This window comes from Lolium rigidum, chromosome 5 (assembly GCF_022539505.1).
Source record: "Lolium rigidum isolate FL_2022 chromosome 5, APGP_CSIRO_Lrig_0.1, whole genome shotgun sequence".
In the NCBI taxonomy this organism is placed as follows: domain Eukaryota; kingdom Viridiplantae; phylum Streptophyta; class Magnoliopsida; order Poales; family Poaceae; genus Lolium; species Lolium rigidum.
The window spans coordinates 121,376,704-121,396,506 of record NC_061512.1 but is presented as its reverse complement, the minus strand read 5'-3'; the positions used below and the strand labels follow the sequence as shown (position 1 = coordinate 121,396,506).

General features: G+C 43.2%; 1 protein-coding gene and 1 long non-coding RNA gene across 2 annotated transcripts; one reads left to right on the top strand and one right to left on the bottom strand.

Annotated features, from left to right (window-relative positions):
• Positions 1-3,769: 3,769 nt before the first annotated feature.
• Positions 3,770-4,448, bottom strand: LOC124654425. The gene is made up of 3 exons (XR_006988343.1): positions 4,088-4,448; positions 3,918-4,015; positions 3,770-3,818 (listed from the first exon to the last, which is right to left on the bottom strand). It is a non-coding gene; the product is annotated as an uncharacterized LOC124654425 (long non-coding RNA).
• A 554-nt stretch (positions 4,449-5,002) lies between these two features.
• Positions 5,003-13,814, top strand: LOC124652223 (actin-related protein 4-like). Its single transcript, XM_047191248.1, has 20 exons — positions 5,003-5,047; positions 5,143-5,234; positions 6,338-6,511; positions 6,598-6,671; positions 7,049-7,129; positions 7,232-7,292; positions 7,364-7,413; positions 8,003-8,057; positions 8,302-8,379; positions 8,456-8,509; positions 9,270-9,323; positions 9,414-9,474; positions 9,784-9,835; positions 11,753-11,819; positions 12,007-12,066; positions 12,153-12,215; positions 12,371-12,433; positions 12,988-13,052; positions 13,378-13,446; positions 13,526-13,814. The coding sequence occupies exons 1-20, from the start codon at positions 5,029-5,031 to the stop codon at positions 13,569-13,571; spliced, it is 1,338 nt and encodes a 445-aa protein (XP_047047204.1). The 5' UTR covers positions 5,003-5,028; the 3' UTR covers positions 13,572-13,814.
• Positions 13,815-19,803: the final 5,989 nt, after the last annotated feature.

Genomic DNA, 19,803 nt, shown 5'->3' with positions numbered 1-19,803 from the left:
ACATTATTGGCATAATAATCCATTGCTGGCCATATGAACAGTCTGATGTACTAATGAGTGGGCACTGCTAGGGAGAACAAATCGTCGCCATATTATGACACTTACTTGCCTACATTGAGAATGAAAATAATTGGAAACAACTGTCAAAATTTCTACAAATAACCTAACAACAAAAATGACATGGGACAAGAACATTCCAGGTAAGTTTTACTACAATAACCTTACCACCGAAATTATAATATAATATTTTTCCACCTAAAAAATAGCCGAATCATTTTCACGATACATGTTTACAATCAGCTAACATAAAAGTTCCAAAAAAAATGTCCCATTTTACTAAAATAAGGAAACATCAAAGTACAAACTCCAGAAACTAATGCGAAACCATTTCTCATACTCAGAATCTATTTACCGACAAATTATAAATGTATGTAGTACATCAGTTGAAATGCTCATGTAGATAAGAAGGTTGCGAGAGTGAAATGTACAACAAAAATCAAGCAGTGTACATTTCAGTTTCACGGCACATGATCAGGCACATAAAATATTTGATAGATCAATCATTTATAGCACAAGCAGACTGGCCTTCTATAAAATGATCAAAATTGGTAAAGATCAAATATTAATCAACATCAATGAAGTTCAAACAATCATAGGCAACTGAAGCAGCCACGGACACTCCCCTTCACACGTGAACTATCACATGAGCAGGTTCATTAATCTTTATATCAGAACATACAGATTGAGGAGAAATTGAAGCCAGCAGCTGGCGAAGACTAACTGCGGTCACTACAGACAATATGAAGATATTCAAAATGCTACATTATAGACTTAATTGCACGCATAATTGAGGTATGTTAGGCAATCTAATTATTTAAGCTTTGTCCGTAGTTTCACAATGGGGCAGGGAATAAGCAGTAGCCAAAATCACATGACCAGCTTTCGCTGATCAACGAAAAGGAAATGAAAAAAGAGATATTAAAACCTATGGCATCCTGAATAATATAAAAATGAGAACATTTCTGTGGTAAATGTGTACATACCTTTGTGAATTATCAAGTCTGCGATTTTTTAAGTTCCATCACCGTCAGTTTCACAAAGAACTGCAGTATGAGGTAACCGAGAACACGGATATATACATGGTGAAAAGGAATTAGAATTTCCAGTAGTACTGAATTATAAGCTCGGGCAAGTATTACTACTTCAGATGTCGTCAATACAAAATCAAATCACAAGTCACAAACAGGGTTAGCTTATAATCACAACATCATGTGAGAAAATTGAAATAGTTAACTAAAGTTAGTTCAGGTTTTGTATATAAGCAATAGCAACCTTAATGCCTTTTGGAAGGGTGGCTTAGTAGATGCTTTTCAACCAAAGCATAGTTGGAGCGCATTGTGCAACTATTAAGTGGTTACTGATCCAACCTGAACATTCAGATTTCTCCAACCTGTACAAACGAAACATCAAAATAAAAATCACTTCTGATGATTCTACATAGTGATATGTTACGCAATTAGAAAGTATCAGAATCTCTACCTAATATTAAAAACAATATACCCTTATACAGAAAAATAGGTAGAAGTCACCAGTGTGCAGACAAATTTTTATGATCTCCATCAAGATATGCGGGCCTTTCTCTTCTCTTCGTCTTCTCTTCTATTTTTCTTTAGTGGAGTCCTCAAGCAGCAGCAACAACCACGTTACACCTCCCTCTCATCTTTCTCCTCTCGGGGTTAGCCTATAATCACAAAAGAAACATTAAAATTTGAGTTGTTGATATCCATCTGCCACTTTTTTATACTAAACTAAGGAACAGTGTTCGTACTGCATCTACCTAATATTTCAATAGTAAAATATCCTGCACACCATGTTATAACATATTTCTAACTTTCATATACAGAAAAATTATTGCATTCACTATTTATACATATATGTCCACGTGCTTAAAAGGTATTGCATTCACTATTATTATAGTGATATGTCTTAGACCCTCAGGATCTTACATCCTAGGAACTATTAATTAGATAGGGCAAACAAGAACCTCCCTTGATTTTTAGCACCTCCAAAATTTGTTCTCCAATATGAGTTGAAATCTCACACCAGGTATAAGAGATAGCAGTGCGGCTTTTGCCCTCGATTTAGTAGAGGTCTGGTCCTAAATAGAGCTAACAAGCAATTTTTTGGAAAATAGATATATTCTCAGCGCATGGTAATGATGTTGTACTCACAGAAGTACAACAACAACCCTCGCCCAAAAGCTCACTCTGAGCATGAAAAACCATGTGAGCCTACGGATTTAAGTAATTCACTGGTTAAAAAAAATTCCAGTCCTACACCCGAAGTATCGAACCAGCATAAACATGAGTCTATGCCGACATCAAGAAGGCTAGCTAAATATGGTGTAATTTAAGAATCCATCACAAATGTTTGAAGAGGTGCAGTGCCTCCATGATGATTGTTCTAGGCAATCACCATTGGAATTAATTTCGTTGTAGAAAGAGAAAACTAACATTGTCACACATACGAATAATGCATAAATATAAGAAATTTAAAGACCCAGATACATAGTACTGAAACTCACATTCACTATAGATCCGATGAATTTTCAATCTTCAGTACGTACAGTATGGGTACAGATAGTCGACGTCATGGTGCTGATGGGCAAGCCGAGATAGATGAAAGAATCCTATTTGAATTGACTTTCTTTAGAATAAAGGCTTTCTAGATGCAACTCTTTGCAATATTCATTTTGAGAGAAAAGGCTAGGCTCAAACCATTTGAAGACACGGAGATCATAAAGGAAAAAAAGGTTAACTCATGCATCTGAACTGGTTTATCAGATTTGTCCTTAGTAAATGATATTTGACTCTTTCAAGAAAAGAAAACGATCAATCAAATAGAAACGCTGCAACACAAAGGAAAATGGTAGTAGAATAACTACCTTTTATCTGGAATCTGCTTTGGTGGCAGACAACTCTTGCATACACTTCTCTGATAATCCCTTCAGGAAGAAAGGAAATCTCAACCGAAATAGAAACATGAGGGCACTTATTCTGTTTGCATGATGGTTGAAAAAAGGGAAATGAAAAAATGCAGTGCTTTTATTGGAAATAAAATGAAATCAACAGTATGTGATGCCCTTGTTTTTAAAACAACTGTTAGATACTAACCATATGATGATTATCTTGTGTTCAGAATACATGTTGTACATGGTATTATGCAATAGCCTGGGTCAACAACATATATGTGGTACTTAAGCTAAGCTTGTTTTGAACCCAAAATAAATAAAAAAGTAGTGTGTTTCACGTACAGAAAGTTGCTGCATGCTTCTCCTTATAGTACTCTTTTGTAGATTCCATTGCAGTGTACTAACTGAAACCATATATTGTGGCAAGTATGATGAAATATAGGTACCAGTGTATGTGGAAAAATACTATGGAATACATGTACAAAAGTTTTAGCATCAAAAGTGTTTGTGCATACATCACATTGAATATTTCTGGCACCCCACCTTTTACCTCAACTCACCGGATAGATCTTAGTTTCAGTCTCCCCTCCCAATAACCCTTGCTACATACAACTTGCTATCCATCTAAAAAAAATATACGCATCCAACACAATCAATATATATTGAAAGCTCATCAAGTACCAACTGGAGAGTCCATTACCAAGAAGCGTGGATAGCTTTCAGATCTTGCAACTATAATCTCCCTTCACATGTGCAGGCACAACTAAAATCATATGTGGGGCAGAAATATTGGCATATTATTAACGATCAGGCTTCACCATTTGCGTGTTTGGACTGGACTTTATGCCTGATCAGAGAAGAGTAATGTCAGTTCTGCAGTTCAGGAAATCAAACACTAAGAATATGAGAAACAAGAGGACAGGCCAAGAACTAATCATGTGCCGACCTATGATATGGTGCGTTTTTCAAGGAGGAACTCTCTTACAACCAGGCATTGGAGGTCACCAACGAATGATCAACATCAATGATATGCATCTGGTACCTCTAGAGCACAGATACCATCAGATCGGGATTGTACAAGGATACATCAAAAAGAGAGGCAAGTAAGGAACGAACCCATCATAACTCATAGGGGGAGTAGCGGGGATGGACGCAACATCGTTGTCGCCCACGACCCTGGCTCTAGTCCCATCGCAGAGCTTGAGGCGTATGGAGGCGGCGGCCATGGAACAGCGGAGGAATAGGCGGGAGGAGACATCGCGGCGTCCACGGATCCCATGGAGGACGACACGGCCAGGTGAGGGTCTCGACTCTCGAGCAGCCTATGGACATCGCCGCCCACGACGGCACGGCCTCCTCCATCTCCACACCCTTGCCGACTCTATTGAAGAACTCCAGCCCGGCCTTTCCGAGGATGAGGCATCGCCCCATCCAGTTTTCCACCTCCATCGTGAGGGCGAGCGGCCTGTGTCTGGGATTCGTGGCGGTGGCGGCGGGGAATAGACCTAGGTGGAGAGAGGGAGAGGAGAGGACAAAGAGGCCCGGGAATACGCGTTGACGACGCGGATGGAAGAAGACGGTGTAGCGGAGAGTGGTTTGTTGGGCTTGGCCCGTTTGGAGCGAGCGATGTGAGACGAAGGAGCACGACCTACGACGACAAGCTGTCGTAGTGAGATGGTTGACAAAAGATGAGGCAGAAAACGGAGGAAGTTCCTCCTTTTTATATAGTAGAGATAGAGATAGAGAAAAGAAGCTATACTTTGTGATTCGGTGAAAAAAAAACCCCAAAAATGGGTGCAAAAAAAAAAAAAAAACTCCGTCCCAGGCCTCGTCCTGCCAACAAGCTGTTGCTGCTGGTTGCTTCCTGGGCCGACTCCCGAGTCCATCTAATCTCGAGTATCCCCTCAAAAAACAAAAAGAAAAAACAAATCTCACTCTCGAGTCTAGACCTTCCGACGCCTCGCCGCAGACGCCGCAATCCCGGCGCCCCATCCAGGTCCGCCGCCGCGCGCCGCTCCCGCGCCTGCCCCACCGCTGGCCGAGCCCTCACTCTCGGGATGACCATGTACGGCGGCGGTAAGACCTCTCGCCCCCGCCCCTGCCCCTGCCCAGCTAAACCCTAAACCCTTGCTGGAGATCTCGCGCTCAGTTTCGCTCCCTCTGCCCCGCAGACGAGGTTTCCGCCATCGTCATCGACGTGGGGTCGTACAGCTGCAAGGCGGGCTACGCCGGCGACGACACCCCCAAATCCGTCTTCACGTCGGTGAGAGAAAATATTCTCCTTCTCAAACTGTTCGGATTATTATGCTGTGGTATTTCTTCCGAGTTTGCCCGAGAGTCTCTCTCTGGCAGGCTGTTTTAGTTAGTTGGATTGGGAGTGGCGATGCACGAATTAGCTCGTTCAATTGGGAGTGGAATTGACAACTTGAGCTAGATTTGTGCGCATTGCATCTGCGGAAGTTTATGCTGGTGATGGACGAATTAGTGCGTCATTTCCAGCTATTTTAGGTCGATGGCTTCAGATTCTGGTTCCAACATGGTGTGCTAGTTGTATTCAAAAAAAAAAATGGTGTGCTAGTTGTATCATTTCATGCTATGTTGGGCCAAGTCATAAATATATTTTGTAGCCACATAGACATAGCCACTTAAGTACTAAGTTGAATTCAGGCATTGAGTAGACCGCGATAAGAGACCTGCACTTACCTGTTGGCTTCCGTGCAGTGTGTGCAATCTTTTTAATCTGTTGACAACAAAGTTAGCTCATGATTCTGGCCTGTCCAATGACCCAGATTTTCCACTAGTTGTTAGTGTTAGCTAGTGTGAGCATATCGTACAAGTACTGTGAGTTGAAGCAGAAACTCAATTTCAAGTGTTGAAAAGAATATGTTTGGTGTTAGTTCTGAGGTTAACTTAGATCTCACAGGAAGCTGTACTGTCGTGTTTCAATTGTAGAAATTCAGTTTTTCTACAAGTTGTAGTTTTTCTGCCTCCCTTAGACTCTACAGTGAATGTTTTATTTTTCTTATGTGAAGATTTTTTCCTCTTTACTTAGTAGGATTATTGGGCCCATTTTTGCAGCATGGAAGTAAATTGCTAGTTTCACTATGTTTCTGATGAAATAAGCAAACCACCCATGTAAAAACAATCAGAGAAAACAAGAAGTACTGGGTGATTAGCACTAAGAAAATGGTTTGAATTTGGCCACTTAATGCTATTCGTTTGGTTTAGCACCTTTTCTTCTCCTTTGCCTGAATTGTTCTTGGAAATTATCTTGTTTTGTTTGTTCAAGAGCATGTGAGCTACCTAACTCGAGACTTCTGGCCAGTACAATTTATTGCACTCACTATCTGGTTTTGATATGTTAAGCTTGTTGGTTCAATTGAACAAACTGAAGATACCGATGAAGCTAAGCCAGAAAAGGAGGCTGACTCTACACCAGATCCTAAGAATGGATCCAAGCCTATGGATGTGGACAAAGCCAAAACAAAGCGCAAATATTTTGTCGGTCAAGAATTAGAATTCAGGAGGGATCATATGGAGGTTAGTAACTGCACATTCTGGGGTAATTTTTGCTCATAATTTTGTTAACTATTTCTTATTGATTCTCTCCCCTCCCCACTGAACAGCTGATCCCGCCAATGAAAGATGGAATAGTTACTGATTGGGATGTTGTTGACAACATATGGAATCATGCTTTTAGGTAATTTTACTTATTTATTTGATGCGGCTCTGAGCAATTTCTCCTCTTTAACATGGTTCATCGGTAATCAGCAATGCCATTATTTGAACTAGGATAAAGTTGCTACTTTTAAGCTTAAGAAAGTAGCATTCTGTGTTCATTTGGCATAATTTGCTAAGTATACTGATTATGATTTTCTCTTAGTTTGTGTGTGCATGAGGCATGATTCATTGTTTCCCTCTTGTTTTATTTAACTCGTTGGGATGCTGTGACTTCTGTAAAAGATAATGCTGATTAAGTACAAGGATTTCCTCGTTATGATGCTATATAATACGTATATTGGAGTTACTATTGCTTTCTTCCACTGTACTACCACACTGGCTTGTTCTATTTTTCAGACGTCGGCTATTGATCAATCCTGAAGAGCATCCTATGCTGATAGCTGAACCATCTACAAACAGTGGACAGCAAAGAGAGAAGTATGTGCATATGTTTTGTGTTTAAAATATGTATATCACTGACCCATGGTTCTATGGAAAAACTTTCCTTCAAGCCTGACTCTTATTTTCCATATTTCATAGAGCAGCAGAACTTATGTTTGAGAAGTATAAAGTGCCAGCGCTGTTCCTAGCAAAAAATGCAGTATGTCTCTCGCAGAAGTAATCTTTGATGCAATAAGTTTTATTATTTTTAATTGTTGATTTGGTTGTCAGGTTCTCACATCTTTTGCATCTGGACGTGCTACATCTCTGGTGGTTGACAGGTCAGAATTTTCTTGATTACGTCTTAACTGCACAACCTGCTGTTTTCCATATAGATAAATGAAGGTCTCTTTTTTCCATGTTAGCCTGAGCAGTTTATGAACAAGTGCACCTTGTTGTGGTGTCTGCTTGGTTCTTAATCTCCTACTTTATTTCTGAAGTATATTGTTTTTCACCAATAAGTTGCACATAGCACACAGATATTGTGTAACAATCCATCTGCGGCAAGGAAAATATACTCATGAAGAAGTTGGTTCTAACTGTTAATGCTTAAATTTCCCGTTTTCTTGCTTGATGTGAACAGCTTGTATCTGAACTTGTGAAAACCAAAGGTCAGTTAGTGAAGTTAGACTTGTCAAATTTGAGATCATAATGTTGCACCGCCACCTCTTTTTTTGGGTTCTAGTTGCTGGTTTCGTCCTTAGGTGACCGTCTCAATTCCTTAAGCATTTTATAAGCTATGTTATTAGACTTTAACAAGCTGGTGTCAAACGTCTACTGATGATTTATTTTATCTTAATTTCACCTCTTTGGGTCTTATGTTGTGAGAGAAATTGCTGGAATATGACAGTCTGATCATGTTTGGTACAGTGGTGGAGGGTCTACTGTGATTTCTGCTGTGCATGATGGTTATGTTTTGCAAAAGGTATGTTATGCTATTAATATACCGATTTCAAGGCAAGGTTTACTTGCCTGTATCTAATAGTGATTGCCCAGTTTTACTTTTTACATTTCACTTGAAAATGTGTTTAGTCCGTTGCTTCAACACCTTGATAAATTAAGATGTCAAGTTATATTATATGGTCCCTGGCATATGCTGACACCACATTTGCCTTGCCTCTTCTAAAGTATTTTCTTCTATCATCCACTAACTTGTTTTCTTGTGGCAGTCTGTTGCAACTTCTCCAATTGGTGGTGAATTTTTAACTGACTGTATGATGAAAAGCTTGGAGAGCAAGGGCGTTGTTGTAAGCATATCCCTCTTTCTTGACATAGCATACTAGTCCTTGCTGTATTTTCATATCCCATTTGTTCACTTCTCAGATTAGGCCCCGATATTCATTTAAGAAGAAGGAAGTGAGCCCTGGCGATTACAAGGTGTAGTTTCTGTAATGTTATGTTTGATATTAATTTGTTTCTTGTCTGCTTGTGACACCTTCGGACAAAGAGATAACTCTTTATATCATTTGATGTGCCCCTTTGTTGGAACTTGAAACTACTTGTACCATTGAATGTGAGCTGAGCCATTGGTTTGAAATCAACACACCATTAAAGAAAAGAGGTGCAAAATAAGGGAAAGACCTCGCGGGCTGGTATCTCTGTTGAAATATAGTTTCCTTGTCTCTTCCCTCAAATCGGTCTTTCGGTTGAACTGGCTAGAGCGTTCAATTCTACAATCTGGTGTCTTGGTTATCCATGGCTAACAAAATGTGAGAGAGCCTGTGAGGTGGTCTCACTACCTTCCCCTTGCCAAATTCTTCTCTGGCACCCAATTAAGTTTTGCCACATGGCATTGTTCTCTAGATAGATCCTGAATATCTGAACACGATTTTGGCATTTCGAATATCATGAAGTAGCACCTTGTTCATATCAGTATTCATAGATACATGAGCACTTGGTGGTCCTCTGACTATATATCTGCCCCTTTTGTAATTCTTCAGTACTTTTCTTCGTATTTATGTGGTTTACCTAACGTTCTGAGTTTGACGTGTTAATCATGGTTATATTCTAAATTAATGCACATTATGCAACCGATTACTGGCATTCTTATACAGTTGAAAGCCTGAAACAATACACTACACAAATATAACGGAAACTATGTTGTCTATATTCTGTGAACCTATGTTTGCCTTTTCAGGTTGTAGATCTGGATTTTCCAAACACGACGGATAGTTATAGGTTGTACTGCATGGTATGTTTATTGGCAAATCTGTGAATCTTGTTTTGCTTTGTTGATTACTGTCTAGATGCCTTTAATGCTGATGCTTACTCTATATCACAGAGAGCTATTGCTAGCGACATCAAGGAGTCAGTTTGCAGAGTTCCAGATACTCCCTTTGATGGTATAACATGTAGAAAATATATTATTTCTGAGATTGCTTAGCTCTGCTATATTAATGTGCAAGCTTGGCTAATACTGTTTCTACCATGCTAACCTGTACACACAGTCCAAGGAATATGCCAGCTCAGATGATCCATTAATGAATCTTATATATGCATCACCATAGGTGGCTACTTTTATGCATGTCGTATGCCTGTCACCGTTTTATTCACTTGACTGATTTGACACATCTCTTTGTACTTTAAGCATATCTTGCTTTATGTTCCCCTTTTGGGCTGCTGTTAACTTTCCCTGTTTTATTTTTATGCAGAAGTGGCATATGCAAATGTTCCTACAACTTCATATGAGCTTCCAGATGGGCAGTAAGTTATCAATACTATGTAGACACATATTTGTTTCCAGTGAGTTATTAGAGCATCTCCAACAGATGCGCAATAATATGGCGCTGCAAAACGAACTTCGCGCGCGCTGTGCCGAAATCCCCTCCACCGGAGGCGCTATTTCGCAGCGCGGGTGGCCCGCTGAAAAAGCGACCGCAGCGGAAGTGCTATTTTACAGCGCCAGAAACACATTTTAATAGAACATAGTCTAAATAGAAGATCTAAAAAACATTGAAAATACAATTAAAATAGATAAAAACGACTAGTCTACTCGTCGTCGGAGGTTGTCTCAGTCCAAACGTCGTCCCAACGAGGGTCATCGTCGGCCCAAGCCGTATTCGGGTTGTCGAGCTCGAACTCGGTGATGGCCCGACGGCGGCGCCTGTCTGACCTACGCTGCGCCCTGAGGTCGGCGAAGAAGGCCTCCGTGTTGTCGACGTCGCTGGGGAACTGCGCCCTCCACTGGCGCATCAGCTTGTCGTCGCGCTCGGCGCTGCGCCTGGCGGTGGCGGCGACGATCCTCCTCGTTGATGAGGCACGGCGCGGGCGCTAGGAACTCCGCCTCCTCCAGCGACTCGACGTCCTGGAAGTTGAGGTCGCGTCATGACCGCTGGAATCGCCATGCGGCCGCATCGTAAGCGCGCGCCGCCAGCTCCGGCGTGTTGTAGGTGCCGAGGGTGAGGCGGAAGCCGCCGGCGCGAAGCTCCGCGTAGGACGTCCCGCTCGGACGCCGCGGAAACCGCACGATCCGCGGTGGCTCGGCGGCATCCCGGCGACGAAGGAGCGGAGGCGGCGGCGACGAAGGAGAGCGGCGGGGCGTGGCGAGGTGAAGTGGCAGGTGGAACTTTCCGTGGCGGTTGGCTGCACGCGCACGCGGCGCTTTTTAGCGCGCGAAGCGACGCGGCAACTTTGGCGCTCGGGATACCGCAATAGCGCGCGTGGGAGAAGATTATTTTCCCGCGCCGGTTTGGCGCGTCCGCTGGAGGCGCGCGGGAGGGTTCGCGCGCGGCAAAAAACGGTTGATACGCGATGGCGCGCTGTTTCGCGCCTCTGTTGGAGATGCTCTTACCAATTAGACAAAGTATATGGGCTAGTATCTATGTTTCTGGAGGATTATATTAAATGCATCTTGCCTTCTTACTTCATTGTGCATGCCTCTCAAGTTTACCCTACAAATGGTCATAGAAAAATTCATTGTTTACCAGCTGGCATAAAACCAATATATTGCACCACTGAAAAATGTCAGGGAATAGGATATGTACCTAATATGGGGTATTAGTGGTCTACTAGTTTTATGAGGGTAGTATTGGTATTTCACCCATGTTGTCATCTTGTAGCTGCCTTAGTCTTTATAAGACTAGCAATGTATCCCGTTCCAATAAATCAAGAAATATGAACCCTAATTTTGTTCTTTATTTTCTGCAATTTATCTTAGATTTAATCCAGCAATTTATCCCTTTTTATCCCTAATTACCCTCAAATTCTTGTTCTTGATGATCCTCTTCCGGTCAGATCCATCGGGATCCTGACAGTAACCACAAAGTTTCAACCCAAAATCCGATGAAATGGAAGTCCACAAATAGAATGGGGAAATCTACAAGTCACAGTTTACTGGGATCTGCTCATGTGCCACATTTTAGTGGAGTCTCGAGTTGCAATTTTGTAGCCTGGTAGACCATATCATGATTTAGCTACTACAATAATTGTAGGAGTAGATTATTTTCATGCCTAGACATGGTATTTCGATTTTGGATGCACAATCCACAATGCACCTATAAGATGTTGGGACGCTGATGTCTCAACTTTCCCTGTTGCTGTTACTGCAAATTTGTGGCAGATATGTTGTTTGTGCTTATACTGTTTAAGAGCTTATAACTTATCTGTGCTATATCCGAGCAGAACTATTGAAGTTGGTGCAGATAGATTCAAGATTCCTGACATTTTGTTCAATCCATATCTTTCTCAGGTGAGTGGGATAACTCTAATTTTCTCTGTCTGCGTACGTTACTTGGTGATAGTGGTAGATTACACTATAACAGAACAAGCTCATTGCTTTCTCCTTCAGTACATGCTATTAATATTCGAGAAGTTCGTTTGGACCTAGCTTACTTATCTGCACCCTCCCTCACGCACACTAACGTTGTGACCAACAGACCATTCCTGGTGTCGAAGGATTTGGAGATTCTACTTCAATTCGTGGACTTCCACGAATGGTGAGTTAATGTTATGGGGACTATGCTGTTGTGCAACTTGGACAGTTCATGTTAATGAAGTTGCTACCACCATTGTTTTTCATCAGGTCCTTGACAGTGTAAATAGGTGTGATGTTGACATTCGCAAGGAGCTACTCAGCAGCATCTTGGTAAGGACATTAATTTCAGTGCTACATTGTGCTACTTTTCTCTTCATGTCCCCATGCACGAGCTTAGTTAATTAACTTGTATGACATAATCTTTAATTCTCCTATTATGTTTCGTTAATGCATTTCTAACGTCTGCAAACTTGTATTCTGGATAGCTTTCTGGCGGCTCATCATCAATTCTGCAGTTAAAGGAGCGCCTAGAAAAAGAAGTAATGGAGGTAAAAAAATAATTAACTGAACAAGTTAGGATAAATGTCGCAATATTTTATATTCTCACCACTTCCAGTTCCATGCATATTTCATTTTAGAATATTAGAATTCAACCTTGAACCACTAGCATGTGCAAAAACATTTAGAATTCGCACATAGAAATAATAGGAGGTTTATAATCAAAAGGATTTGTACATTATTATTTTCTATATAATGACATGTGTTAGAGTTAGGTGTTTATTTTGTTGAAGCTTTGCTATGTATTGATTCAGTTCAGTAGCTTATTTGCTTTAGACAGGCACAGGCTTTCCACCTTATTTCTGCCATCTTCCTTGAAAATAGAAGAATTAAATGGATCTCATTATTGTTTTGGTCAGTGACTAGTAATAACAGGATAGTTCATAAAAAGAAGAATCTCTATGGTAAAGGATGTTGATAATGTTTCCTTAGTCTTGATTTTGCTGGTTAGTGAATAGTGATTACAATGAAGCAATGTAAGCTGTTGAGAATGTTTCCTGAATCTCCGCAAGTCTTATTCTTATTTTTAACCCAATGGTTGCAGGAGTCCCCTCAAAATGCTCGTGTAAAGGTTTTGGCAAGTGGAAATTCAATAGAGAGGCGATTCAGGTTGGACTACTATACTTGTCTTTGTATCCGATTGCCAAATTGTACCTCCTATGCTCAGTGGATACGGTTAGCAGCAGGGCAGTTTGAATGATTGCTGTGTTGTGTGTGGCTGGAATGTTAAACTGATTTTTGCTGTTTTAATTACATGATTAGCTAAACGAAAGAAATTGCCGTGGACTTGAAATTGGTTTAAAATTGGCTGAAACCATGTTGATCGCCTTTGCCAGTAGAACTTACCATACATAGAGAAACGCATGCAGTGTGGGCGCCAGTGCCGAGATTCATCTGTTAGATGTTCATTGACATCACTGATAATTCAATGCAGTGTTTGGATTGGAGGAAGCATTCTTGCATCTCTTGGGTCGTTCCAGCAAATGTGGTTCTCCAAGGCAGAGTAAGTTTGATAATTTCGGTTTTCTTTCCCTTGCTCATCTTGGACGCCTAAAAATATCGGCCATGTATCCTACATACAGGTATGAAGAGCATGGCGTTTCCTATATCCAAAGGAAATGCCCATGAAATGGTGGAACAAGCTATGTGTTGCTGAAAGTTGTGTGGGCAACCGTTAGATGCAGTCGACCAACGCCACCTTGTTATGTCGGCAGCTATTATCGGGGATATTTATTCATGTCATGATTAGTTTTTAGGTCTGCTTGTGCAACTGACTCAGCTAGTACTTGTCATTAATGGCAGATGTTCGTGTGCTGATTTGCTGATTTTGTTTGTCGGCGATGTAGAAATGTAACGAGTTACTATTCTTCAGAATCCGGTGTATCCTGGAGTGAAGTCTTTTTAGTTGCCATTGACAGCTGGTAAGAGAAGCTGTAACTGATTGACTACATGTAAGTTAAGTCAAGTCAACCGTTTTTTTGAATTTAGGCTGCTAACACTGAGCTTCTTCACAACATTAAGTTAAGTCGTGTTCTCTCTTGGAGGCATGGGTATAGTTGGTTTAGACTTTTTGCCACGGGTTCTGCTGTTGGTTGCGGGTTGCGGACAAGGGCTTTGTCGATGGTTGTCAAAAGTGATGTTGAAGTTTTTGGCACGGGTTCTGCTATTGGTTGTGGACAAGGGCTTTGTCGATGGTCGTCGAAAGTGAACTTGAAGTTGTTGGCTCAGGAGTGATCACGATGAAGCTGAATGACAACATCGACGGTGGTCTTTCTACTTGTGATCTGTGCGTATTGTGAGGGTTACCAGGTGGGTGGTGGTGTCTATGATGACACTGGTTTATTTTTAAATAATTATTTCGAAAATTCTTTTCATCTTTTTGCTCTGTTATTTGAAAATAGAGTTTAGAGCTAGAGTAGGCCTTTCACCCCTAGCCACAAGTCATCCCCATACCATATTATGTTATGCATCTCATCGATCAAAACTCAATTTTCAGAAGGCTGTACTCCCTCCATCTAAATTTAGATAAACCTCTAAAAATAGATAGATACCATTTGTCGTCTGGTTGATTTATATATGATTTGCTAGTTTTTAGTCAATTGAGAATTAAGCTTGTGCTCAGTGAACTGCATAGCTGTCGGATCTTACACGGAGATTCATGCGCCTTTTACTGATGGGCTGCCAGCTCTGGGCTGGCCCTTCAAGATAAAATTAGACCATATCACTATATCGAACGGGATTTGAATCCACGACCTTCTGTATCAAAAATACGAAATTTACCACCAGACCATCGAGCCATTGATGTGGAGTTGCAACCGAGAGAGAAATACTCTGGAAAGAAATCTGTACTAATCTTCAATTTCTATTTTTATCCCAGTTGTAAGTGGAGTTCCAACTGACTTTTATTGCCCAGTTGTGTGTGGAGTTGTTGCGAGAAATGCTCTTAAATCCGTACTAACCCTGAATCTCTAGTTTTGATCTAGTTGCAATTGGGGCCGCAACTGGTCTTTGTTTCCTACTTATAATTGGAGTTGCAATCGAGAGATAAATGTGTCGCATTGCTAATCTCGAATTTCTCTTTTTCCTAGTTGTAAGTGGAGTCGGAAGTGACATTTGTTGCCCAATTGCAAGTGGCGTCGCAAACTAAGAGAGAAATGCTCCGAAATCTGTACTAACCTTGAATTGATCTTTGTCCCAGTTCCAACTAGGTTGCAACTAGTCTTTGTTGTCCATTGCAAATGGAGTTGCAACTTAGAGAGAAATGTTCCGGAATCCTAGTAACCTCGAATTTCTCTTTGTCGCAGTTAGAAGTGGGGTCGCAATTGACCTTTCTTGCTCAGCTACAAATGGTGATATCAACGGCAGGTCTGGCAAGGTCAATGCGGTGATCCCTCTTGAAGATGGGTGCGAGGAAGACGACGGTAGTGATTTCTGTGGCGTGTGTGTTGGCGTGCGCTGAGAGTCTGCTTGACTGGATGTGCTTCTCACCTGCTATTGGGCGTCTTGGAAGGCATTTGGTTTTTTGGATGATGTGAGTTGGTGTATTGCCACCCCCTTCATCCCTCTAAAGGTTTAGCGAGGTGGCTTCGAGTTTGATCTTTTGTATTGCTCTTGTAAGATGTTGTGAATAATCTAATAAAAAAACCGTGTGCATCCCTTGGATGCAGAAGCTAAGGTGATTTTTCCCCATTTCGAAAAAAAATAAAGTTGCAACTGAGAGATAGATGCTTCGGAATTCATGCTAAACACTTAATTTCCCTCCCGTTACAAGTTGAGTTGCAACTGATTGTTTTTGAATCCGTGCTAACCCTAAGTTAAATCTCTGAGCTATGCTCGCCAAGATTCCCAGGAACAATGTACTAATCCACGAGGGCAAAAGATAAATCAAACAACATTTTTTAGGCAGGCACCGACCGTTTCGTCAAGCCGGGGAGCTTCTGGGTTAACTTTCAGAGTGGACTGTTCTGAACATGCTTGTCCGTCATTTGCCCCAATTCTCCTCTTGGCGTTCACCCTTCCACTAGAATTCACGGAAGCCACTGAACAAGGTTCATCCTTGACCTCGGAACAATTTCCTAGCGGCTGCTTGGCCGGCCCGACGTTGTATACCTCGTCGTCTCCAAGGCCCTACGTCACAGCAGCCACGACGCTCACCGCTCTTTCCTCCTCTGTGCGAACTACATAGCCAGGATCCACAAGAGCAGCTTTCGCGGTTGAATCGCCGAATTCAAACCTGGGCTGGGCAGTATGAACAGTAGTTTTCGCAACCAAAATCGGGATCATGTTCTGTAAGAACCCTAGGCACAAGATCTACTAATTAACCTTATTACGGGATCCAGAGGGAAAGTCCACGGATCCAGCCACCAGGGGAACGCCGAGACGCTGCTCAGCCGAGCCGACGATGAGAGAGCTGGACCTTGCAGCTCACTGATCTTCTTCTCTCTAGCTCTGAAGAACTCACAGGGACAAACACACACACGCACGCGCCAAGGAAGAAGAAGACAGGGGCTTTGCTAACGACACTTTTTCCTTGACACGCACAAGCGCTACATCTTTTCTCACTTTCACGTTACTGGACTCATCTGATTACAAGACTATATATAGCCTACACACAGCACACGGTGAAGCTACTCAACTACTTGATCTTATTTCTGCTCCACTACCCGCTGCATGCACACACACGATTTTGCGCGTCTCACTTCAACGCACACACCACCAGGCTAAGGCAGCACACTTGTAGCTATCCTCTACTTGGACTTATTCCTATCTAATCCAAACCATTAAGCTTATCTACACACACGGTCGCAGTTTCGTCTGTGAAGACTGACGGAGCTTTCGACACGAAAATAAACAGGATAAAACTCTAAACTTGACACCAATAACAAGATTAGCTCCAACAATCACCTCCCTAATCTTGTTATTGCTTATTCCTCTCTTGAAGCCATGGTTGTTGATGTCGTCGGTGCACCTCGCAGATGACGCCAATGCCATCTTGTCACGCCGATTGCCGTTGTCGCCGTTGGCCTCACCGAGAGACGCACCTCCTAGGTCTTCACCATGAGCGCGCCGCCGTGACACGATCGTAGCCACAAGTTTGCTGCCGGTGTCGCAGCTCACCGGCCACTTACCTCCATGTCCGCCACCGGTGCCACACCTCGCCGGTGACTTGCCTCCATGTTGCCGTCGATGACGCACCTTGTCGACGACTCGGACATGGACGATGAACTTCTCGCGGTAATGGCCTCCGCACCTTGGCCATCACCTCCTTGCCGCCGATGACGCAACTTAGAGCATGTCTAATAGGCCCCGTATTTTTTCACCCTTAAAACGCGAGTAGAGGGCCCTGTATTCAGTTTTCACCGGCCGAAAAATCATCCGAGCTAGCAGACCCCGTATAACTAAACTGTAAAAAGGAATATTCCGAAAATATGCCAAATTAAAAAAAATCCCCTTCTCCACTTCTTCTTCATCCTCCCGCCCGCCCCTGCCTAGCCCCTGCCCCGGCCGCCCCCCACCTGCCTAGCCCCTGCCCGCCCGCCGGCCCCCGCCGCCGCTGGCCCACGGCCGCCCGTCCCCGTCCCCGCCCGCCAAGGCCGCGCCGGCCTTGGCCGCACCCGCCTCGGCCGCGCCAGCCTTGGCCGCGCCCGCCTGCGGCCGCGCCGGCTTCGGCCGCCGCCCGCCACGGCCGCGCCAGACTTGGCCGCGCCCGCTCCGGTCGGCTTCGGCCGCCGCCCGCCACGGCCGGCCGCGCCGCCACCCGCCACGGCCGCTGCTGCACCTCGTCCGCCTCCCCAACCCCACCTGCGCGCCCACGGCGCGAATTTACCGGCGAACCGAGCCGCCGCCACGCCGGAGGCACCGACGAGCGCCAACAGCCGTCGTGGAAGCAGTTGCGATTTCTGAATATTCAGCGCGCCACGAGTGAGGGTTTGGCCCTGTATTCGGCCTCCCGCCCCGTACAAGTAAGGGCCAAAAGCCACCCCGTAGTCCAAACTGTAAAAAATCGACACGGGGGCCTGTTTTACGGGGTCTGCTAGACGGCCGGGTAGAGTCCTACCCCGTATATCGGCGGTTATTTTACGGGGTTGGGCCTTTTACGGGGTCTGTTAGACCTGCTCTTACCGGGCAGCATACCTTCCTCCATCGCTCGTGACGCAGCTTGACGATGATGGAGACTCCGACCTCGATCGCACGAGGTTCTGATACCAATTGAGAGAGCTGGACCTTGCAGCTCGCTGATCTTCTTCTCTCTAGCTCTGAAGAACTCACGGGGACAAACACACACACGCACGCGCCAAGGAAGAAGAAGACAGGGGCTTTGCCAACGACACTTTTTCCTTGACACACGCACAAACGCTACATCTTTTCTCACTTTCACGTTACTGGACTCATCTGATTACAAGGCTATATATAGCCTACACGCAGCACACAGTGAAGCTACTCAACTACTTGATCCTATTTCTGCTCCACTACCCGCTGCATGCACACACACGATTTTGCGCGTCTCGCTTCAACGTCACACACCACCAGGCTAAGGCAGCACACTTGTAGCTATCCTCTACTTGGACTTATTCCTATCTAATCCAAACCATTAAGCTTATCTACACACACGGCCGCAGTTTCGTCTGTGAAGACTGACGGAGCTTTCGACACGAAAATAAACAGGATAAAACTCTAAACTTGACACCAATAACAAGATTAAGATTAGCTCCAACAGACGCGGGAACGCAATATTGGTCAGCTGCTGTTTTCAGGTGAGCTAAACGCACGAGAAGCCCCAGAATCCTTTCATCTGAACTAAACGCACGCACAGCCAAAATTTTGGACCGGCAGTACAGAAGTTTAAGCGATTTCCTACACCAACGGCTCAAGAAAAGCATCATCAACTGATGGACGGTGCGGCTCAACTGACGCATTAATTGGTGTACGCACAGTAGAACAGTTCTCTGTGGGTGGCGGTATAGCTCATTTTCTGCCCGACGAACCAATCTGACAAAGACTGGCAGAACACATCCCAACATGATATTGGACGTTCTCGATAATATGCTCATCTTGTCATGCGAGCCAAAACGCCACGTCCAAAAGTAAGGCCCAACAAACTCGCGCTACGTTCATTTCAAACATCTACGAAGCCGCAACACAAATGACAAGAAGCTACACAAATCTCAAAGCTTAAAGTTCGAACGGTTAGAAAATAGACTGGACACTAAGCTAATTCTCAGCTGAGAACTAACAAATCCTTAATAATATAATAGATAGATAGATAGATTAGTTTCACATGTGGATGGTCATACTCGCACACAGAACACGATGACACTTTTTAAATGACGAGATACATATATGCATGTGATTCTGTCGGTGGAACACTTTCATGGCACTAAGTTTGGAGATGCTTAATATATCTGAATTTTTCCCTCCATGGCACTAAGTTTTGAGATGCTTTAGATGTGAATTTTTTTTCCTCTTTGACGCTAGTTGAGCTGCATAAAATATAGATAGTTCATCAAAGGGTTACGCACATTTTACTCAATTTGATTTCCACGCACGTTTATTAAGCTTCTGCCATTTAGCGGTTAGTGATGTCAACGGTATCCCACTACCACATATGGCATGTTTATGCATTATGCCCTTTGCTTTGAATATCATGTACCTGCCATGTGTGTCCCTGACACACAATAGTTCTTTAAAGTTTGAAGAAGCAATCTCATGGATGCAGCTTTATTTTAAGATCTTTCTAACACCTCTCCCAGGTGTACGTACTGCCTATATAAGGTCATCTTCCGTTTCCATGTTCTTTCAAAGCTAGTACACACTACGGCAACAACAATCCATTGCAGTACGACAACAACAATCTATTGTC